Source organism: Chiroxiphia lanceolata, chromosome 3 (assembly GCF_009829145.1).
Source record: "Chiroxiphia lanceolata isolate bChiLan1 chromosome 3, bChiLan1.pri, whole genome shotgun sequence".
NCBI lineage: Eukaryota > Metazoa > Chordata > Aves > Passeriformes > Pipridae > Chiroxiphia > Chiroxiphia lanceolata.
Genome location: NC_045639.1, coordinates 51,617,043 through 51,642,436, shown reverse-complemented (window position 1 = coordinate 51,642,436; position 25,394 = coordinate 51,617,043). Strand labels below are relative to the sequence as shown.

The 25,394-nt window shown below is 37.8% G+C and overlaps 1 protein-coding gene across 1 annotated transcript in view; it reads right to left on the bottom strand.

Annotated features, from left to right (window-relative positions):
• ESR1 (estrogen receptor 1) overlaps window positions 1-25,036 on the bottom strand; it is a 161,087-nt gene extending 136,051 nt beyond the window's left edge. The window contains 2 exon segments of the mRNA XM_032684559.1: window positions 17,133-17,237; window positions 24,794-25,036. Of these exon segments, the coding sequence (XP_032540450.1) occupies window positions 17,133-17,157 (25 nt within the window). The 5' untranslated portion in view covers window positions 17,158-17,237; window positions 24,794-25,036.
• Window positions 25,037-25,394: the final 358 nt, after the last annotated feature.

The following is a 25,394-nucleotide window of genomic DNA, read 5'->3' as shown; positions in this document are numbered from 1 at the left end:
GTTAACCACTCATCATTTTTCTATACAATTTACAGATACTGTCTTTGCCATTATATGGCACTATATATATATGTATATATATAATCAATACATTTTAAATTTCTATATATAAATCAGAGATGAAGTTGAGACTGACACTTAAGCCTCAGCATTAGATATGAATATTTAAAGTGCTTTACAATGCTAAGTGTTGAGAAAAATAAGGTCCCAAAAGCCTCTAATTTCTACTAATCTATTTTTTATCCCACCCACGATCTCTAAAATAGAAATACTACTGCTCTCTTGTCCTTATTGATTGTGAAGTAATTATATTAAATCAGTAAAATACTTATAGAAAATAAATAAATTTACTAAGTTTCCATAATATTTTAGTAGCAATATTTAAGAGAAGGACCTTACCACACATTACACAATGATGATGAAACATGGAATAGGTGCTCATCAGTTATGTCTCTTGTATTTTAAGCAAGAAAAAGAGATTTTATAAGAAATATCATGCAATCATGTAGTTAGAATTCTATCCTATACTACGCATAAACAATAAAGCTGAACTAAGAATGAAATAGCAGTTCTAACAAATTTTTCAGTCTTCATATTTTTGCTCTGAAGTTCAGAACTTTTCTGGTAAACGCATAACTGAAAATGTAATTAAAAGCATCTTTCTAATTAGCAGTAAGTAATCAAGTATCTATGCATATTTTGCTTTTGTTTTACTAAAATACAGTTTCACAGCTGAGGTAATACTTCAATGTCAATGGAGAAAACACACTGTTTCCCAGGCAACATGCTGAACATGTGCCAACAGACAGCGTTTGACACTCTAAAGAGTGTTGTGATTTGTGCCATTACCAAGTTCGATGACCAAAAAAAAAATCTTTTCTTATTCTCCTACAAAAAAAATTCGAAAAATAAACGTAAAGAGGAAGGAAAGCAAAGTTTATAGAATAACCCCAACCCCAAAGACTTAAGAAAATAATTTTTTCAAAATCTCACCACTGTGAAAGCAACATAAAACCACACATAAATGTATACATATATTGAATTTACACATATTTTTAAATGTGGGTTTTTTCTGGGAAATATAATATTTCTCTCCCATTTCATTTCATGCTGAAAGTTCTTTCCCCTAGGAAAAGAAATCATATTACCAGTATAAGGTTCATCATCTCCTGGGGTAAACTTCCAGGCCTGAGCCCCATTTATCCATTCCTTTACTCACCTAAGATGCATATACATACAAATTATACTAGAAATCAGTGCAGGCACATGTACACACTCCTTCCATCACTGAAACAATTTATTTCATAAATAAAACACTCAGAATTCAGAAGAGTAAAACAAAAATTTACATCAGGTTTCATGAGCCCTCTATATTGACCACTAAACCAACACAGATTACAATGAATATACCTATAGCACCCCCTGGCCTCCAGAATATAGGGAGCTGATGCAAAAATCGAGACTGTAATTCTTACAGAGAATTCCTCAGGAACATAATGAGAATTGTCACTGTGTGACCCTTTTTGTCTCTACAGAAGAACTCTGCAAAATGACTTCTCTGGAGATTGAAGTCCATAATATGCACTCATACAAAATGTAGGGGAGAATACTCTCCAGAGACAGAGATCCTACTACGCGCAGTTGACTATTCTTCCACTTCTTAATTACAGAATCACAGAACACGTTGAGTTGGAAGGGATCCATTAGGATTCTCAAGTCCAACCCTTAGCCCTGCACAGGACCATCCCCAAAAGTCACACCATGTGCCCTAGAATATTGTCCAAATGCTTCTTGAACTCTGTCAGGCCTGGTGCTGTGACCACTTCCCTGGGGAGCCCGTTCCAGTGCCCAGCCACCCTCTGGGTGAAGAATCTTTTTCTCATATCCAGCCTAAACCTCCCCTGACACAAGTTGAGGCATATTACTTGGGTCCTGTCACTGGTCATCACAGAGAAGAGATCAGTGCCTGCTCCTCCTCTTCCCCTCACAAGGAAGTTGTAGACTGGGATGAGATCTCCCCTCAGTCTCCTCTTGTCCAGGTTGAACAGATCAAGTGACCTCAGACACACCTCATACAGCTTCCCCCCAAGGCCCTCCACCATCTTTGTTGCCCTCCTTTGGACACTCTCTAATAGCTTGATATCTTTCTTATATTGTGGTGCCCCAAACTGCACACAATATTCAAGGTGAGGCCGCACCACTGCAGAGCAGAGCAAGACAATCCCCTCCCTCGACCGGTTGCTGATGCTTTGCCTGATGCTCCCTAGGACATGGTTGGCCCTCCTGGCTGCCAGGGTACTGCTGACTCATATTCTGCTTGCTGTCGACCGGGATCCCCAGACCCCTTTCCATGGCATTGCCTTCCAGCATCTCATTCGTCCAGTCTGTAGGAAAATCCAGGGTTGCAGAATACGGCACTTCCCCAAGTTGAACTTCATGTAGTTGATGCCTTCTAACTTGTCGAGGTCTCTCTGCAGGGCCTTCCTGCCTCTAAGGGAGTCAAGAGCTCCTCCTAGTTCTGTGTCATCTGCAAACTTGCTTAATATCCTTTCCAGTCCTGTGTCCAAGTCACTTATGAAGATGTTGAAGAGCACAGGGACTAAGATTGAGCCCTGCAGAAACCCCTCAGTGGCAGGTCACCAGTCTGATGTTACCTCATTCACTATTACCCCATTACAATTTCTGTGCTTGACCCATGAGCCCATTGCTTACCTACAACATGATGTGTTTATCCAGACGTGGATAAACATTTTGTCCAGAAGGATCCTGTGAAAGACAGTAGTGAAAGCTTTACTGAAATCCAAAAAGATTACATCAACAGACTTCCCTTGATCAACTAGGTGATCAACGAAATCAGGTTTGATAAGCAGGTCTTTCCTCTCATGAAGCCGTGCTGGCTGTGACCAGTGACTGCGTTGTCTTTCAGGTGTTTTTAAATACTTCCCGGAACAAACTTCTCCATTAATTTTTACTAGGCACCGAAGTGAGACTGACAGGCCTGTAGTTTCCAGGATCCTCCTTCTTGCCCTTCTTGATAATCGTGACTGCATTCACCAGCTTCCAGTCAGCTGGAACCTCTATGGATCCCCAAGACCTCTCGAAAATCATTGAGAGAGGTTCTGAGATGACATCAGCAGCTCTTTGAGGATTCTGGGATGAATCCTATCAGGCCCCATAGATTTGTAGGGATCCAGCTGGAGCAGCAGATCCCACACAATTTCAGGGTTGACTGGGAGCTGATCATTCTCACAGTCATGGTCCTTCAGCTAAGGGCAGTGACACTCCCGTGGTCCATCATCTGCATTGAAGATAGAGGCAAAGAAAGCATTAAACACCTCTGCCTTGTCTCTGTCCCTGTTTGTGAGGTGACCATCCTAATCCTGTAAAAGGCCAATGGTATTTCTATACTACCCAAGGTAAACAATATACTTGAAAAAACTCTTTCTATTGTCCCCCACATTTCTGGCAGCTTCAACTCCAGTTGAGGTTTGGCTGTACAAATTTTCTCCCTACAGCAGCAAACAGCATCTCTGAATTCTTCTCATGTCATTTGACCGCAGGTTCCACCACGCATACATCTTCTTTTTTTGCCTTTTTTCCAAGAGAAGATTCCCGTTCAGTTAAGCGGACTTCTGCCTTGTCTTCTTGACTTCCAACATTTGGGAATTCCCTGAGCAGCCTGAAGTCTGCTCTCGTGTCCAGAACTGAGGTTTTGATGGCACTTTTCCTCCTGCCAAAGCAGATTTTAAACTTGATCACCTTGTAGTTGCTGTAGCCCAGACAGCTACAATCACCACTTTGCTCACGAGGTTGCAATAACAACATTGGAAAAAACAAATAAGGAATCTGTGGATCCCCCTGATACACACTATTAAATATTCAGGATAATAGAAGGAAGAATGGAACTAAAAATCAAAATGCTTTGAGAAGTTAATTCTGTTTCTGATTCATCCACAGTGACACTATAGAAAGCATTGCTTTTTTTTTTTCCCCCCATTAGTAAAGGATGTTGCTAAGGGTACACAGCCAAACGAAGAGGGGGGTGGGGGGGACAAACAAGCAAAAATGGCTGGAAATAAAAAAAAAATCACAAGGTATGCAGAGGGTGCTTCCATCTGAGAAGATTGACACAAAAGCTGTTTTGCAAACAACTAGAAACCTTTTAAAAGGTAGACAGCCTTTTAAAGACAACAGTAAACTGAAGACATAATGTTAAAACATTCAAGGATGTGTCTATTAACAGAACAGCTGTGCCCAGTAAAGGCTTCACATTACTATAGCAGTACCAGCATGAAAATGTCAAGAAATTTGTCAATATTCATTAACTAATGGCATATCATACCCATCTAGCACTACCCCTGCCTAAGTCAGAAATCACAATGAGGAAGGCTCCTGGGAATCCCCCAGTCAGAGTCAAAATTAGTGAGGGGTCAGTGGGGCATGAGTAGTAGAGAACAAGAGCTAGGTATAACCTGTGCATGTGAAAAGGATCCAGGAAAATTCACTTTCTAGTCCTGTGCTTCAGTCAGAAAATCTATCTTCTTCCTATACACTGCTCACTTCCATAAATTATAATCTAGTACCGTGAGGGGTATCCCAGTGGATTTTCTAATAGTAATCTCTGCCTTGAAAGCTACCTAGAGAATTACATCTTTTCCAGTGGCTAATTATGCCCTCTTAAATATTTGCACTTTTTTTTCCAAGCTTTTGACCTGAATGTATTTTCATCTGATATCTCAAGGATATTTCTATTATGAAACTATTATTCATATACAGAAATTAATAAACCACGACCATTTATAAGGCTGATTGCCTTTCACTAATACTAAGTCAGATGTTCTCCTGGAGTTCTCCAACAACTTAAGGGTTGGTTTAATCCACAGCACCAGACTACAGCTTTTCCAAAGCAAAATCCCCTAAAGCACATACAGGCGAGGCGAGGTTCCTCAGCACCAGCTGTCTTTGCTTACTGGACCTGTTGCTGTCCCACTGCACTACTTTTGCAGTGTGGACCAATCACCCTGAATGTTGCCAAAACTAAACTGACCAAATTGCCAAGATTACCCTAGACCGACATCTTTTTTAACAGTGTTTTGCCCTCTGCAAACTTTGACCAACACTTTGGAATTTCCTCACAAAACAGCTTTTATTTTGTGCCTTCATTGAAACAGAGAAGTTCCCTTGTTGAAAATAGAAGTTGTGGATGCCCCAAGCCTGGCAGTGTTCTCAGCTAGGTTGGGGTGGATAGGGCTTTGACTAACCTCATCTAGTGACAGGTGTTCCTGTCCATGGCAGGGTGGTTGGAACTAGATAATTTTTAAGGTCTCTTCCAATCCAAAACATTCTATGAAATATTTGCTCTACTCTCAATAGTGAAACATGCTTCTTCCATTTTTTCACTTTTGTATTCTTGTTATTTTCAACTTTCTAGTTGCGGCAGGCTCACTTAGAAGAAATATATAAAGCAAGCATGTGCCTCGTTTGTCAGATTTTACAAATACTTCAGGTCTTTGTATACCAAAACATTCAGCCTCCGGCTATCTTTACATGAAACAAGCCATTATGGAATTTTTAAAATGTGATTCAGGTAAAAGATGACACCCTCTTCTCTACCCATAGAAGAATAACCTCAAAAAAAGCTCCTGTCTATGAGTTCAACCATCTTTACTGTTTTCCAAACTCATATGCTTTTGCAGGAAAAATTCTATTGAAAGGTGCCGGGACAACCCTTTAATAACCTGAGTAAAACACACAGAAATCTATACTGAATGCAAATTTGAGAAACAAAGATAATTTGAATATAGCAATACTTCTCAGGTCTGAAAGGAAAGATGTTGAGGGGACAGTATGGGTGTAAGAGCCTGCCCTGGTTCCAGCCAGAACAGGTTTAATTTTTGTAGTAGTCAAGAAGGGGCATGGCTAGGACCCAGAGATTATTCTATACCACCTCATGGCATTTTCTGGGGAGGGGAAGGCCTATCTTTCATGGTCAGCATAGAATGATAGAGGGAGCAGTTGGGTACTGCATATTGTTGGGGAATTTCCTTGTGAATCATTCATTTCCTGTACCCTCTGTCATTAGTATTGCTATTATTGTGCCTTTTCTTATCTCATTGTTGTTTCCAGTAATTTGTTCTTATCTCAAACCATGATCTTCAGCTTTTGTGCCTCCAATTCTCCTCTCCATCCCTCTCCATGCCTCCACAGGGGGACATGGTTTGGAGAGTCTTGGAGCACTAACTTGGGGTGTACCATTCCTAAACCCCAACAGAGACAAGCAGTCTCTCTCCAAAACTAACTTCTTGATTAATGACATTAGCTCTGTGCTAATGGCACCTTCATTACAGAGAAGAACACTTGAATATGAATGGGGGGGGTGTGTGCACACAGGTATATATACACGAATATATTCATTATAGAATGAAGCCTAAGTTTTTCACAGTACTTGTTCAGACTCAAAGGAAGCAGTTGTTCTCCAAAGAAAAAAAAAACAAGTTACTTCAAAGGTAATTAAAAAAACTGCAGCTTTGTGATTCACTTCTTTCACACAGATTTTGTGGCAGTTTGACTTACTTTGAAGTGAGAATAAGCTGCAGAAATTGAAGGCTCTTAAATTGTACTGAATTATGCTTTTGACTTTTGTACTATCTGAAAACAATTTTGCAACCAAAACCATGAAATTAATCCAAGTTTCCTAAACTATTCAACACTGAGAAAATTGTCAGAAACTTCAACATCTGAAGATTTCACTGTTCTGGCTATGCTTCTTCTCCCTGTTCAGGACAATATGTGCAAACCTTCCCGCTACTCACAGGAGCTGTGGATGTGATGGAGCTGGTAGCTGCAGGTTCCACGGAGACCTCCCAACAACCTTTGCCTTCAGCAGACCCTCTAAGTGAGAGGAGCAAGGGCTATCCATGAAGGAATCAGGGAGTAGCACACATAGGACAGACAGTGCAGTCTTGGTCAGAACTGTTACCAGCTGAGAAAGTGCAGAGAACATGGAGGGACAGTGACGAGCATAGAGCGTGGACAAAAGGAGATAGAGAGTAAAAAATAAAACAGATGTCAATGAGAAGGAAACAAGCAAGAGGAAAAAGAGCAGGGACTATCAGCCAGTAGAAAGCCCATCCTTCAAAGGGACCAAAGAGTTTCCTCCTGAACCACTCATGGAGTGGTAACTGAAAATTTACGTTGAAGGGAAATAGTGTGGAAACACACAACTAACAGTGCTGCAGCCTGTGGACTACACCTTACAGCAGCACAGCTGAATTTGCCTTCCAGCCTGAGCCAAGCCAGAGCATGTACCACACCATCTTTATAGCAACACTGCGAGCAGTTCAGCTCAGCCAGTGGTGAATTCTTCCTCCATTTCCCCCTGCTTTCAGGACAAGGAAGGCTCCAAGACAAGCAATATTACTTCACGTTTTCTTCATAAACATTTGCTATGTTACATTCTGCAGAAAGGATGGGTTTGCCAGCAGACTGCGAGAAATCCTTCACCAGGATGGAGGAGGCCCATGTGTCTTCTTTAGCCTTCACACTGCCTTATAAACCAACCCAAACACAAAGCAAAACATGACATAGACAGGGGAGGTTCCTCTACCTCATAGGCTGACACATCTGGATCAACTAAGATAACAAAGTTGTTTTTTCAAATACATGCCATCAACAGAATGGAAAATCAACTTTCCTGTTCTGTTTACCAAGCAATAGTGAAGATTGGTGAAACCAAAACTCATGTTCTTTTATTACTATTTTATTTTAATTAAGTACTTCCAGAACAGGGTAATATCCTTCAAAGCTAGAAAACAACTTCGAGAAGTTATTTTGCTATTTCAACTTAACAGTCATTTTAGGATGAACAGAACAGCTCTGTTATGAGGATGGGAGGGAAAAAGGGATGGGGGAGAAAAGAAGGAGGGAGGGAAAACAGAAGCAAAATAAGCTTTCATCAAATAGGAAATAATGTCAATGTTCTCATTTACCAGACAGGATAAGATTCATGGCTTAATGTTCATGAGTGTCAATGACTTTTCAAGCATCTATGAACTCAGACAATGCAGAAGAGTGAAAGCACTTTGTATCAGCTCTTTATTTCACCTGTACTATTTCTTTATGTTCCCACTGACTGCTTTTTCTAACATACCAGTGTCAACAGTTCCATGAAGGTAAAGGGAACAGGCTACAAAAATTTTACCAGTCAATGTATCCACAGAGTTTTCTTAATTCCAGTATTATAATCAGAAGTTATAAGAGAAATAAGAAAAAAAAAAGGTGTTAGTGACTGCATTCCTAATGATTCTAGTGGTACATATCTCTTCAACAGAACAAATACTTTCTCAAGGTAGGTTGTTTTAATACTAATATGACACTGTAAATGAATACGGTGTCAAGAACTGTAACTTTCGTAATGTGAGTCATTCTCCAGAGCCATAAACTGTGGGGAGAAATGCAAAAGACTGAAAAATGAGGACTGGGAAGAAGAGAAGCCAAAAAAGGAAACTGCATGAGAGATGTGGGATGTGTAGACAAGGTAAGGAAACAATATAAAAAGAAGAATGAGTGATAAGAAAGCAAAACTCAAGATAAAAGTGGTCATAAAAAAAGAAAGCAGCAGAAACTAGGGCCTAAATCCAGAAAAGCTCTTATGTTCTTAATTTCAAGTATGTTACCAAATATATGAAGCACACTAGAAATAAAGTTAGTGATGTATGTTGAAAGACAGGGATTTACAATCAAGGAAAGAAAAGTAAAAAATCAAAGAGCAATAATATCCAAAGAAAGAAGAAAAGAGTTTGGCAGAAGACTAGAGTGAAACTAAACACAGAATGTGAGCCATCCTTTTCATAGGGTGTTTTCTTCTGGGTTTTCAGTGTTAAAGAATCTGTGGATACCTTAAAAATCATACAAGTAATTTCTCAAATCAAAATGTGCTAGAACCAACTTAGGTAAATTACATATAATTTGATAAAAGAAGAAGAGATAATAATTTAACAAAAAAGTTTATAATCACGGAGATACAATTGATTAACAATTTGACTGCAACAAGTTGTAAATGTTTGAAGTTCGAATCATATATATACATATGATTTCTCATTTTAAAGGGGCAGTTTCACAGGTATGAAAGCAACAAGAATTAAAATCAATTGAGAGCAAACACTTGCCTAAAGAGTATGAAAGGTAATTGAAAAAATTTTAAGCATACTTTACTGGCTTCTGGCAAAAATGTAAGATATTATTTGAAGCAGATCTTCAAAAAAACCCTCAAGCTGCTGCTTTAATGAGCACAATAAAAGACAAAATATAACTCTGACAGACTGAATGTAAAAATGCAATAAGCCAAGCCAAAAAAAAAAAAAGGTTTGAGAAGTAACTTGCAAGGGTTTGTTTGGTTTTTTTTTTGTTCGGGTACTTAAGGGTGAGGGCCAATCATGATGAGCTGGAAAAGGATTTCACAATATAAAGGATGGGAAGAAATAGCAGCTGGGATTCGATAAAGATTTGAAGGTTGAAGAGTATATTAAACAAATTATGGCTAAAATTTTGACTCATTTAGACCAAAAGAAAACCCAAAACAAACAAACAAAAAAAAACCCCCACAAATAGGAGGAAAGCTGAATAGTCCTTATAAATACCTTAGGCATAAACATCAAGACATAAAAGGTATTTAAGACAAAGAAAGAAAGTTAGCACTGCAAATAAATTTACTATGGAAATTACAACCTTCTCATCTGACAGAGCAGTGAAGCTCTAGATCAGCCTGTTCATGAGAGGAAAAACAGCCTAACTGGGCTTTGAGATAAATGTGGATAAGCACCGTGAACAAATTACATGATCTGGTTGCTATGACAGCTCAGTACTGGGTTAGCCATCCAACCTAGACTGGATTCAACAAATGAGACTATTGCAAAAACTTACCAGAATGAATCAGATACACTATGGGTTGTGTCTTTGCAGAAGCAAGTCCTAATGCATTATCTATGCAGAAATAAGTTTCTGCTTAATTCAAAATGTTTCTGCTTCTCTTTAGATCAAGAGAGGTGAACTGCTTTGTGTGCAAGAAGCCCTGAAGTCACACACACTAGACTTCAATCACTAGAGACATATTTAGATTGAAAGGGGTTTTCTTGAGAGAAAGAACATTCCACTTATATCCAAAATGTCTGTTTTTCCCTCTGATTATGTTTCTATAACAGCAGAGGTGGCTCTCAAGCCTGAAAGTCCAGTCCTTAGAAAGTTATTTCTCTTGTCAGAGCAGATACAGTGCTGAGACAAATTAGTGACTGGCTAGTGAGCTAGACCAGGGAAGGAAATTGGTTAATAAAAATAATCTGTATCTATGTTATCAGTTTTGTACACAGCAGTACTGAGGTTTTATTGGCCTGGTTTGCAGAGCAGCTGGGATGTACAAAAACCAAATTCCTTTTGGGGTAAACTGAAATCCCTGCTCCAAAAGTGTGCCAAACACAAACTGACTCCCCATAGAGACATTAGGCTCTGAACATCATACTGGTTCTTTGGGCACTCTCGAGCTATGTGTCTGGCATTATATGCCAACTAGAACAACAGGCCCGCACTGTCCCACCACAGACATTTACAGGGATGGATGCCAACGTCTGGAAATCCACCAGGAAGACCATGCCAGGAGATCAATCCATAACAGGTATGGTCCCACCCCACTCCTGATATCCAAAAGGGAGGACTTAAACCAACCCAGTATTTAGCAGAACCAGAAGACACACTGTTTGTTTTACATCGGCAGCAGGTTGGGTTGGAGGGTTGGCTAACACCAACGTATCTCATATGGGCTCAATTCATAACATATACATTTCCCCAGCACAAAAATTTTACCTTGAACATAATGAGATGTACAATGTTTTGTCTGGTTTTCAATCCTTTAAGTTACCAAAGATCAAATTTGCCAAACAGTTTGTCTTACTTGCCTTAGTGTAATCCTTGAGAGGGAAAAAAATTAGTTGCTTTTGTCTATGGCTTGTTTAAAAGAGAAAAAATATCATAATTGACTCAACATCTAATTCATGAAGTTTCTTGAGTCTCTCTTGACTCAGCTTTCTCTGGATTTTTCTTTTTCATTTTTAAAGGCATTTCTACAAGTACGTCCTTCACGTTGCTAGGTTTCAAGAGAAAAGAAATAAAGGAAGAAAACAAATCAATATTTTTTTAAAAGACAGGTTTTCGTCAAAAGTGCAAAAGGAATTATGGAAGTAATCTTCTGTTACATATGTGTCAACCTTCCTTTTTCTCTAAATTTATTTACCATTGTTTGTGATGGACACTGTGCATACAAAACTGTGCCAGTGAGCATGAGTAATGTGGTGGGTTCACCTTGGCTGAATGCCAGGTGCCCACCCAGCCGCTCTCCCAGCGGTGACCTTCCCAGCCAGAGAGGGGAGAGAGTAAGGTGGGAAAAGAAAACACCACAAGACGTGGGTTGCAATAAGGCAGTTTATGCAAAAAGAAAGCAAAAGCAGCATCCGCGTGCACAAAGTAGAAGCTCGCAGTTAAATCTCTACTTTCCATAAGCAGCGATGGCCGGCCACTTCTCTGAGAGGCAGGGCTCCAGCACACGTAACGGTGGTCAGCAGGCAGCCATCAGAGATAATGAGTGCCTCCAGTCCTGCTCCTTGCCTCAGCTTTTATATCTGGGTTGATGTTGTATGGTATGGAATAACCCCTTCGTCAGTGTGGGTCAGCTGGCCTACTTGTGTCCCCTCCCAGGATCTCACCCTCGATTGAAAAATGAATGTTACAGTGCTGTGCTCAGCAGTAGCCAAAACATAGGTGTGTTATCAACACTCCTCTAGCTACCAATGCAGAGCACAGCATTGTGAGGGCTGCTATGGGGAAATAAGTTCTGGCTCAGCCAGACCCACCACAAGTAAACACTTTATTAAGAGAAAGACCATCCAATAAAAAATTAGCTGTTAATGAAATAATTATGAGCTCACTTGATTCATATGACAAAATCTGATTTAATTTCATTTTTCAATGCCCTCCAGCTTTAAAGTCTGTGCATGTGTATGTATGAGCAAGCTTTTGTGCGTCTAGCAACCAGGCATTAGCATGTCTTATCTCCAACATTCTGTCAGGACAGGAAAGGTGTGACAGGAGGAGAGGGTCAACTTCCTGCTCACCAGTCCCATCTCCCTCCTCAACACACTTCCTGGAGAAGGGCTCAAAGGGCTGGCTGTGCATGTGTGAACAAAATGGTGGGAAAAATCTAGTTTACGTAAGAGGCTGCATGAGGTTAGGTATAAAGGAAAGCACATTGGGCCCCCTTGCTCTCTTTTTTCTCTCTTTATCTTTCATTCTTATTGTTTACCCCAGGTCTGGACCATTCACACAGCAGACCAACAGGGGATCTAAGGACTGACGATATTCTTTGTTCTCTCTCTCCCTTTTCTGTCTTTATTTTTCTCCTCCCTTGGAGGTGAAAGCCTGGGCAAAGCATGGCTTTCACACTGTACTCCATACTGAAGTAGGTCATGGGAGTGGAGAGCTTGTGGAAGTGTTTTGTGGTTTGTGAACCAGCACTCTTGAGAAGTTTGTTGTGGGATGAGAACTTACTGCCATGTACTGTACAAAATCCAAGGGCTTGTTAGCCACCATTTTTTAGAAAGTGTGTTGTAAGAATTTAAGGGCTTGTTAGCCAACTGTCTAAACAGTGGGCTGGTTGTCAGAGTTAAGGCAACTATATAATAAAGCACAAGTTTCCTGACTCATGGTCTGGCATCTTCACAGATATTCACAGAATGTTCTGAGTTGGAAGGGACCCACAAAGATCATCAAGCCCAACTCTTAAGTGAATGGCCTGTATGGAGATTGAACCCATGACTTTGGCATGATTAGCACCATGCTCTAACCAACTGAGCCTACCCACTCGCCCAACTGGTCATTGTTCAGCCTGGTGAGAATTTACAACAAACATTGCACCCCTACCAATGGGTCATGGCACCAGTACACCAACATATACAGAAACATCATCAGAAGGCAGTCATGTTTGTTGCAAAGCAACTGCTCAAGTGGATATTGTAACACATATGACAAATTAGGACAAGAAACAAACCCACGAGATATGTGCCCAGTTTAAATTACAATAAATTCAGGTTGACAGAACAATCAGACTGACTGGGACAGCAATGGCGTCACTTCTTTCTCTTGTGCCATTGGCTTTCTAATGAGCACATGAAATTAAGAGTTCAGGGTTGCTTTCATATCCGAAGGTGTCCAAGCAAGATATCAATGCCTGTACAGAAAGCACCCTCCAGACAAAGACAGAGGAAGATAATACAAGCAGAAATTGAATGATTTCTTGGGATAGTGGGGACACAGCTTGGCAACAGTTTTGGATATATTTTCCTACCGGCCTCAGCACAGTCTGAGATTAATGGTATTTTGGAATGAATAAGCAGGTTGTTGATTTATAACAATATAGCAACATGAACCCACAAATACCATTCAAGTCCATCACCTCAAAATTGGTGATGCCAATAACATGAGACCCAGCTATGAAATGCTTCCCACTGTATAACTGCAAGACAAAATCTCAATGACCTTATTTGTGAAAGCAGAACCAGTTTATCTCCACTTGAAGAACACAGGAGGTAAAACTATAGGCAGTTACACTTAAGTTACCCACCAAGCTTCAGAGAACAAACAAAATCTAAAGAAGATTCAGTTTTCTGTTTGTTTGGGTTTCAAACCAAGTGTTTTGAAAAAATTCAGATCAGACCAATTTTGGCTTTATGGTGTTTATGTTTAGCTGTCATAGATGATATAAGGACTGAATAGACAGTTACAATAGTCCCCAAGCTAATTTAGCAAATCTAACCCGTAACTGCTGTGCTACTGAAAGCCATAAAAACTGTCAATGAAAGCTATTTGGAACTGAATAGATACAAAACTAGTAGTTCTATATAGAATTGTAATTAGACTCTTTAAAAAACAAAATATTTGAAACGTATCTACATAATTCCAGCCTTGTTTCATTGCAGATTATTCTCCTTTAACTATTCCATTTTTTAAAATAGCCAAACACAAATTATATTTTTAGTACCTATAGAACTTTGCACTAAAACTATTGGTTCTATCTGCACATTAATAAAAATATAGAAAAATGCCACAAAAATATTTTCAAGATCAAATATTACTTCCACTTTAAAAAATACGCAAGTTTTATCATTTAGATTTCAGACCGTACTTCAGTGGTGAACTGACAATATTCTGGTTTTTTGTCTGCAGTAAGTAATTGTCTTTTTCGGGAAAAGACACTGTGTCTAAATTCCAATTACACTATTTAGCCAGAAATGGAAATAGCCATCTGAGTCACTGAGTCCTTGCTACCAAACCTTCAACTCCTGCAGCCAACTCCCTGAGACTGTTGTAAATAGGGACATGCCCTAGCCTACCCCTCTATTGGAAGACTGAACCCATCTACATTTCCAGCTCCAGTCTGAATTTATTAACGGTCACACCTGTTTGTTTTTTTGTTGGCAATAACTTTCAGGACAAGTGTTCAAGTCTCATAAAGATAAACAAAATTTAAGAAAAACCATCACCTATACCATTATGGAAGAAAAAGATTTTAAATAATCTTTTTGAAACACAAGTTAAGTTATTAGTTTTTGCCATTTTTATTTAAAATTATATCCATATGATAGTGTGAAATATATTAAATGAAAACTCTACACTTTTCCTGTGCATTTTATGCTGTTATATATATAAAAATTTTAAAATTTTATTTTCTCTTTTCACTACTTTTGTACTTCCATTTCCTACTAAATGATCCCATGTTTCCTTGCCACTCATCAGGCCTCAAGAGTACAACTCCACATACTGTGTATGAGACTGGGGCTTAATGCTTTTCCGTAGCCTCTCAAGTTTGCTCCCGCTCCCACTCCAAATGGTGGCGGGGAAATTCTCAGAGACTAACAGGATTGCTGTGGCTGGGAAAGACCTCAGGGCCCCCATCACCTAGTACAATCCCCTGCTTAAGCAGGGTCACCCACAGCAGGTTACTCAGAGTCATAGCTGGGTCCAGTTGAGTTCTGAAAAATCTCTGACAACGGACACTCCACAACCTCTCTGGAAACCTGCATCACTGGTTGACTGTCCTCACAGTAAAGCTTTTTACTGAACGTATTCCCTCTTTTTATTATGTTATGTTCTTTTTCAGAAACAAAGATGACAGTTGAGCATGAATGAAGCAAATAAGCCAGTAGACAAAACCAAACCAAACCATACAACCATGCAAAGAAGAGACAGAAGTGATAAAACACATCCTCTAATTTTACTCATTGTATTTTACCAAGTGCAATTCTCTGGTTACCACAGAAATTGGCACAATTCTTAAACTGGAGACTTGTGCTCACAAGTCTAAGCATTAAGTTGTGGGAAGCAACAGGGAATCCAGCTCTGAGGTGCAGTCTCAAAATTCCCATTATGTGTGCAACAGTACTGTGTAAACTCATGAAGCAAGGCAAATAGGCCACACTGGGTTAGTAATGGGATTATAATCTAATGAACAAACTTCTTTTGGTTTTTAAATCAGTATAAACGACCTTCAGTTTTGCACTTGCTTCACTTTATCATCAAAACCAACCATGCAAACCTTTAAACAAAAGTTCTGAAAGACTGGCTCTTAAGTTTCATCCAGTTTGCACAACGAGGATTGCTTTTTCTAATTGTTTTCTGTTTCTGAGTCAGATATTTACATATAGATTCTGTTGCGCTTCTGACACTGCAGCAATTCAACAAACACAGAATTTGGGACTTCTCTTTTTCAGCGCCAGTGATGATGAGAGGAACTGTGCCAAACACCTAACATGCTCTTTGTACTTCAGCGTAACCATTAAGTAAAATTTCTCTGTTCAAAAGTAATGTGGGGCAGGGGGGAAAGAGAAGAAAGATTTCCAACAGTCCTTCGTTTAATGCCTGGTCATTAGGATATAGATCAGCAACACAAAGAAAATAAAGAAATTTGCAGTAATGGCCTTGGCACCTTAAAGTTATGTGATATGGGGTCCAGGCTATAGGTCATGAAAGGAAATCAGAAGATTCCAGCTTATTTCATTACACCTTTTTTCCAAGGCATATCACTTAGGGACACAAATTTAAAATAAGCTTAGAAATACTTAAAAGATAACTCCAAAATGTAAAATGAGACTCCAAAGGAAGCACACGTAGTTTATAAGAATGAAAAATAAAAACAAATAAAATAAAAAAAAAAGCCAACCCCCCACAATTAAACAGAAATTAAGTAAAACATACCTATTTCCTACGAGGGAAAATGATTTCTGAAAAATCATTTTTATCCAATTAAAAAAATATGTAGTTAAATTAGACAAAACCATTACTCAGTAGTAATTACCAGGTAAATTTTAACAACTGAGTTCTGAGCCTGTGTTAAAAAATAGATAAGACTCTTACTTTGTACCAGGAAGCAGCCCTACAATAAAATTATAAATCTCACTAAATACATTATTTCAACATCATATGCTCGAAGTATTGCTCAGCACCAGCTGAGATCAAAATACAGTATTTCCCTTCATTCATACCAGAAAAATGATACACTGCCTTCGGTACATGACTGCCCTTTAACTGAAAGAAGTCCTTCCCCCATTATGTCTCAGCCAATTGGTAAAAGCACCAGCTTGTGAGTGCAGAGAAACTTGTTCACTATTTTCCTTCTACCTAAATGATCAATTTTGACTAAGGAGCTGGGGGAGGAGGAGGGGGTCATATCATTCTTTCTCAACGGCAGCACAGGATTTTTGGCACTGTCTATAGCACATGTTAAATAAAGTACTACTACACCTGAAATATTCACCTTAAAACATACTTTAATCAACACTTGCAATGCCTTTGGTCTGTTTTCTGTCACTTTTTTAGGCTTCTTAACAACACTGTAGAACACAGGAAAAAGGGAACATAGTAAGAAAGTAACATTTGAAAGAGGAAAAAATAAATCCAAACCAAAACACCTAACTTCTAAGCATTTCCATAGGTATTCCTAGGTGTGCCCAGCAAAGGTTCAGGGTAAAAGCGGCATTTAAAATTGAGTGTGAGGGACAGAAACTGCAAAAACCAAGAGGTTTTTTCTGACTTACATTGCTCCCAGCAGGCTGTTGCCATTCCCTCTGCGAGGCTCTCACTGGCCAGGGGGATCACATGACATCGGGAACGAAAATAGAAAAGTCTTGGGAGCAAGGAAGCTGAACCAGAAACACATTTACCAGAAAAGACATGTTGCAGGCACAGTAACACACCCTTAGGAGCAAAAGGTGATAAACTTAGATGGGAACCTAGGCTGTGCTGAAAAATGGATAATGCCTTGAACTTTGCAATCCGGCATCAGCTACCCTTTCAATACATGGGAAGTGTTCTCTGCCATAAATCTCAGCCCATGTCTGTACATAACTAAACCTGTTAACTGCTCTAGTAAATCTCAATAAATTACCAGACCTTAAAAGAATATAAGATCTATGAAATTTAAAAATAAATCTGTTGCAGTTTAAAAATAAACTCCCACCGTTGGAACCACTTTCATTTTCAGGCTAAGGTTGCTAGTAGTTTGTTTGTAGAGAGGAAGCAATTTTTTAAAAAGAATATGCTGTTAAGATAATTGGGCAACCTGTAAACACATTTTGAAGATTGCTTTCAATTTTATCGTAAGTAAAAAATATGGTTGCATACCTTGTAAAACACGCACCATAAAACTGCAGTTACAAAAAGAGAGAAGGTGCAAAGAAACTGAAGCAAAAGCTGAATAGATGAGTTAGTGACCAAATGCAAGTTCTGTATGACAATAAAAAACAGTCTGATTTTAAGGTTTCTGTTTAGTTATCCCTCTTAGAAGAACAACTCTTCCCGTTTTGTAAAGCTTATAGAAAATAGGTTCCAGCAAAATACTGTTCTTAGGGTTACAGGAGATACATGTTACCTTTTGTAACAGTTAATTTTTTCACCATTTACTGGTTCACTGGAAATCAGATTATTACCATTTTATGTTCTATAAAATTTCAAGCATTTCCTTGTTTCTAGTGAATGTCAGGACAGTTATTGTAGAAAGAGAGTTTACTGAAAAATGCAATCAGTAGAGAAACTGTGACCAAGGAAAAGAGAAATATGCTGCATATTTTAACAGGACAAGGACAGGAAACAATTTCTTGTTATAATCCTTAAATGCAGTCACCCTCACCTTGCAGTCATAAGGTAGAAATATTCAAAATCCCACCCTTTCAATGGAAATGGCTCACAAGGACTTCTGGATAAACACGGGAGTAGAGACTCCAACGCAAAATCCTACATAGCAGGCTTCCACTCCACAAGAAAAATTAAAATAATATGAATATGAGTCAAGAAACCAACTTATTCTCCTTTAGTTGAAAGGGGGGAAAATAATCCAAAGGTAATTGTTATCAATAGAACAATCTCAGATTAGTTTTCCCAAAAAGAAATGTACAACTGTATCAAAATATATACACCATTAGAGAATATCTTCAATCAAGACAGATACTTTGACATTAAAAAAAAATTATCTGTTTTATTCTGCAGGCTATACCTCACTGTGAAAAATTCAGTTTGGATAAGTCCACATAAACATGATAGCATAAAAAGACCCTTTGTATCTTCCCCATTCTTATTAACAGTGGTGAAACTTGAACATTGACTCAAAGTAGTAGTAGTATAGAAGAATACACCAGAGCTGTTGCCATTGGTTATTTAAATAAAAAGATAACCTTTTTAAAACTACTAAATCTGAAATATTTGGTGGGGGTTTTTCCTGAAAAAATACTTTTTGAAATGCATAGTACATATTACTGTGTACATGCTTCCAAGTATTCTACCAGATACATGACTTTTATCACTGTGGTCTTAGGAAAAGCATTACACAACTTAAATTGTGCCATTTTGCAGGTAATGTGGCAAACTTGAAGTGGATGGAAGCTTGCCATTGATGTCAGTAAGAGACGTACTGGGACGCCAAAATAAATACACACAACAATGTGTCAATGTGTCAACAATTCTATCATAGCTCTTGAAAAAATTACTACAGAAAATCATCTTCAGCTACATCCTATCCACTGATTTTAGAAATCTGTATGAAAAATCATCTCTTGGGTCAATTTTAAATGTAACAATAGCATGCTTTACTATATTTCAGAGAAGTTCTAGGTAAGTGCTAACGTCTTTCTCAGAGTGTTCTCACTGCACATCCCAAACATACTGCAAATCATCTCTGTGGCCAAACACACAGCTTATTTTATACGCTTTGTGTCCTATTTCTCCCTATTTTATTTATCATGTTGGAATTATGAAAGCTGCAAAACACATAGAGTGGAGGCTATGCTACAATATTTCACCACAGGTAAATCAATAGGCTGAGAATGTAATCCTATGGAAAACAAACCTAGGCAAAGACAGTGAACTAAATGGCTAGAGGAATGCCAAATTAGGTAAATAAATGCACCTTTGTGGGATAAAAGCATAGTAGGGAGGAAGTACACCATCCATCAGACAGAGTTCAAAGCCTTGGGTGAAAATAGAGAGCGTGTCGATGTATGCTGGAGCTTAATACAGAGTGAGGAATGCTTGAAACACAGTAGAACAGCTGTTTATGCAGTTGTAACCAGGGCATCCATATTATTCCACATGCCTGTTTCCCCCACTTTTCTTAACACCGATATGTATATAATAATAAAGTTGTTTACATTGAAAAATACCTTAACAATCATCAACTCCAACTATTAACCCCGCACTGCCAAGTCCACCGCTAAAACATGTTCCTCAGTGCCACACCTACGCATCTTTTAAATGCCTCCAGGAATGGGGACTCAACCACTTCCCTGGGTAGCCTGTTCCACTGTTTGGCAACCCTTTTGGTGAAGAAATTTGTCCTAATATTCAACCTGAACCTCCCCTGGTACAGCTGAAGGCCATTTCTCCTCATCTTCTCACTTGTTACTAGGGAGAACACACTGACTGCCACCTCTCTACACCCTCCTTTCAGGAAGTTGTAGGCAGTGATAAGGTCCCCCTTCACTCTCCTTTTCCCCAGATTAAGTACTCCTAGCTCCCTCAGCCACTCCTCACAAGACTTGTGCTTTGGACCCTTCACCAGTTCCATAACCTTAACCCTAACTCAATACTTAGTAGCCAATTGCTTAAATCAGCATTCATCAAATGAGCAATTTGATAAATATTGCATTTCAATACTCCACTTATTTTTTCAAATACTGTCCAATATGTATTTATTAGTTCATCAAATTTCTACTGTAAGTATATTTGGAACAAACACTAATATGTTGACCTGCCCTGATATTACATTATTATTTTCAAAAAAAAAAAAAATCAATTCACAGATAGTTAAAGCACTGTGGAGAACAGTTTTACAAATTTAAATTGCTAGAAACGTATATCCCTATTTTACGTTCTTGTTGGGTAGCTTAATTCTTGAGACAGAAGAAATCAAGTCATTTTTTTCAACCTGTGGGCTCACTTATATCTCAGAGTATGACTAAATTGAACCAATTCTCTGAGATAGTCTCTTCATAAATTAATAGAATACTGAAGAAGTAAAATAGCAGGGCCAGCAGGTTATTTCATGCCCATGGATAAACACAGTATTTGGACCTCTTTTTTATTTGCAATACTAATATATCCTCAAAATAGTTTTACTTCACCACCCCCTAAAAATTTAATTCTTACTGCTATCACCAAGTTCCCATATGTCCTAGAGGGACATTTTTCCATACAGTTAGTGAGAAATTTTGATATAAATATACAGAAATAGATTAATAATATTTTCATCCTTCCCTATGCACTTAATTTAGTGCAAAAATCTACTATACATTATAGTGTTAACATCCAAACAGGAATAAATAATATCACTCTTTCTTAATCTCTCCTGTGTATAAATGTAATCCACAGCCATTTGAACAAACTGTAGTAATCCTTGTGCTAAAATAGGCCTTTAAGAGCCTAAACATAATCCTCTGCATATGATGGCCCCCCTAATTTATTTGAATTCACCACACATATCTCTGCAAATTTACTAGTGTGTGGTGATACACCTGATCTAAACACTAACATTTGCTCACAAACAGTTCTCCTGGAAAACTCTGTCCTCATGTAAGATATTTAAATTACCGATCTTCTATGATTGAAGATACCAAGTAGCGATATAAAACAAAGAGATCATATCCCTACCTCCTGGGAAAAAAATTTATCCAATATGTTCTAAAGGAATAATGAAACATAACTCTCCTATTCTGGGGATGACTGCTTCTACTGAAGACTTTTTTATCCCTAGCAGATAAAACAATTCGCAATAGAAATGCTATCACTTATTGACTAATTTTGTGCTTTAAGAAGAGAATGGAAATAGGATATAATTCTTAATCTGCTTACATAAAAATAACACTTTATACATCCAAGACACCTTTCAGTCAGTATTCTCAGTAGACAAGCCAGTTTTATGCAGAGAAATAGCAAAAAGTAGGGAAATGTCAGGCTATATAGTATTATCCACTGCCTGCTGTGCCAGCCATCAGTATGTCACAATTACAATCTATTCTACCAAACTGTTGCAAAGACTGGAGATCTACGATTCTTTTGTTTGCTTGTTTGTTTTGAAGAAGGCTACCAGGTTTTTTTTCAATTTAAAAAAAGTCAAAATATGTATATGCCATATTTTAAATGTAGCTGAGACTTTAGGTTGTTTTGACACAATGTAATTTGAACAATTATTTTATTGTAGTAACTCATGCAAATTCAATCTCTTTAATAAGGAAGGTCCTTACTTCTTTTCTGTCACCTAATATTAATCAATTTAGAGTCTGTAAAACTGGAATTTAGCCTTTAATGCAGGACTAAAACTGTACGTTCAGAAAATTATAATCAAAAGAGTATGCACCAAACAACTGCATATCTAAGTAGGTGGACAGGGTCAAGAGCATGGAAACTTTTATAGAAAACCTGGAGCAGATTTATTCAAATAAAACATCCTTGCAATAAACTTAGGTTCTTGCTTAGGTTCTTGCTTGATCATCAGCAATCAAATATATTATTTAGGCCTCGTATTTCCCATATGCTATTCAGTAACATTTGCGTTGTCATCATTATCATCAAGAAAGGTCAGGATTTACATGAACATATGAAGTCCTAGAGACATAATATTAGAAATTGTTTAAATCAAATGGTTAAACAAATTCATATCCTTGCTACAGCTGTTGAGCATTGAGACAAAGTACATTCAAGTCAGCAGGCAGTTTCCCTTCTCCTTCCAACACTCTTTTTAATGGTCTCAAGAGTACTCAGAAGCTCTTAACACACATTTTTCTGTTCCCCAACACCAAGATCATTAGTGCCTAACAGAAAATATAGAAAATAATAGAATATTTTAAATACATATATACGAAATATATTTTTATATATATATAAATATTTTAAATATATATTCTAAATAAAGAAAAAATAGAAAATAATAGAAAAAACGCAATACAAATATGTATTGGTTTTAGCAGAGGTATCTAAGTAGGTGAATCACCATGATTTACATTGCCTGGGTTTCCCTTCTGAAGTGTCCAGTGAGCAAGTATTTCTTTTTCTTTAAAGTGCCAAAACTTTAATTCAAACCAATTTTAATTCAAAACTTTTCCTAACATTAAACTGATGTCCCAGGAAAGAGAGTCCTATTTGATTTAGCAAATCTGGAAATCACTTTACCATGGATGAGACAAATCCCCAAGGCCTACCCAATTAATAACTAGACAATTGTGATTTTTGTAGTACTTCAGAATCTGAGTACACAATCAGGCAAAGACAAAATAGATCTTGTTTTCATACAGTTATAAACATACAGTGAGTGGAAGGGATACAGGAGAGAATGCCTACAAAGCTAACCAAGTTAGGGCTTCATTAACATTCACAGAATATGTGATCTAACAGGGAATTCTCCATTTCTAAAAAGCATTAAGGAAAAAATTAGAGATTGTTTTGATTAAAAACCTGCCTACAATTGCAGGAAAAGAGACCAGTTTAAGATTGTAGACAAAGATCATCCAGCTTCATTAAATTCTCTGCCATCTTTATGTACATCTATCTTTCTGATATTAGGAGCTGTCTGAAGTCATGGAACTCAAACCTGCCCTGTTGAACTCCTGAAAAAACAGCTGTTGTTGTTATGAGTGACAGACTAGTAATAATTTGAGGTCTTTTCAGCTGATTCAATACCTCCAAGTTAATATGGGCCTATATATTATGACTAAAGTATATGAATTTTTTGGCTATTATAACAAAATATAATGAACTGCTATATTTTTTCTCTAATTTTCTAACAAGAAAGGAGAAGAAACAAAATAAAAAAGTCATCTGTTTCTAATAATAAAGAAGAGGAAATTATAGCCCAAAAGATGAAAGATTTGTAAAGGGATAAGAAAATTATATAAAGCGGTTCTAAGAGATATAATAAAAAAATCTCAGTTAGAGTAGGCATCAGAATTCCAAGTTAAACTACAGGAATAGTAGCCCACACAAGCCACTGAATCATTAAGGGAAAACCAATACACAAGTAATTTTGAAATTCAAAAAACAATCACATTTTATTACCTGCCCTTTTGTATTGGTAGCACATTTTAATAACAGAGTTCACTCAAATTTGGTAGCTACTTCTTGAAAAATTCTTAGTGAAGTCAAGGGAAAACAGACATGTACAAGTAATTATTTCTTTCTATGATTTGGTGTGGGATGGAGGTGAACAGAAAGAGAAGAGGAAAGATCAAGAGAAATGGCAAAGGTCTGGACTACACATTTGGTAGGAGAAATTTAGAGAAAAGTAAAAGTAATATCCCTTCTTTCTTCTGTTCTCATTCTTCCAGCTTTTTATTTAAATATGACCACCACATGGAAATGCTGAAATGTTTGGGTGCAAGAAGAAGCTATCAATAGATTATCGAAAACATTTTGTTTGACAGAAAGGAAGTGGCTACTATAAAATATTTGAAAAGGGAACGCATTTACTATTAGATATCGTTAAAGACATTTCAAAATGAAAGCTTATTTTCTATCAAAATATCAAAATTTTTAATCATGAATATAACAAAACAGACAGTTAATGATGTTTCCTAATCCTTACTTCATTACAAAAGTTTAGCCAGAAAAAAAAATTGATGGGATAGGGATGAATTTTATAAATATATTTTGAGATTGACAATGGGCTTTTTTGACATGAATTTTATCCCTTTCTAAATGTACTATCTAGCTAACCCTAGGGACAATGTGAATGTAAATCAGGCACAGAATTAAAGCATTTAATACTACATGCACACTATTTCAACACACATGCAGTTAACCTAGAACCATGTGTAGCATGATCCTTGCAGAAGCTATGTTGCAGAGTTAGAAAATAAACTCAAATTGCTCCAGAAATACAGCAGCACATTAGTAGTAAAGCTCATTTAACTTAAATTGCATATTTAGGAAAAGGAAATTGTCACTAGTCATTAATGTCAACAGCTAGATCAAAAGGAATTTCTAATACTGTTGTCATTCTTTAACTTAGCCTCTACAGGATCAATATTGAGAGGGCAGAATCTATTTAAAATGAGCAATAGTTTGAGGTTCTAAAAGAATATGATGAAAACAAATACACCAACAGACAGCACAGCTTTGAGCACGTAGCATAACCTTCAGTGTGTAGCAGAAAAAAACACTGGATTTAATTATTTTGATTATCACAGAACTATCAGACTTATAAATGGTTATTTACCTGCTTATGGGTTGTATGGGAGCTCCTGAACTCTTATTTCTTTCCCAGCATTAGTGGTAGTGCTGCCAGCTCTTTTGTCCTTACAGAGAGGGCAGGATTAGTGTAGCAGACAGGACACCTCACCAACCTGGGCACTTTCTCTGTTCCTGGAGAGGCTGAGTTCAAAAGCAACCTGTGCCTCCTTCCATTGGCATAAGCCCTCTTGTTTTTATGTTATAGAAGTCAGATGTTAAAGGAGAAGAAAAGATATGCAGACAGGGAACAGTAAGAGGATTTATGGGGTGAAAAAAAGAGTGGTGCCTGACTTTTCTATGGAGGAACTGAGAAAACTGTAAAAAAGGAAAGCTCCCTCTTCTGCTTCCAAAACTTTATTCATATTTGCTGAATAGGAATTTTACTAGCTGACACATTATCTCTCACTACTTGCTTATGTCCTCTTTAAAAGGAGGGGATGAACTGTGACACACACTTGCATCCATGTGCGCAGTACACAGGTTAATCTGCAACTTGCCAAGACAAACAACCAAACTCCACCCTACCCCTGAACACAGAGATTCCTGTGACTTCTGTGAGGAAAAATAGGAAATGCATACTATCATCC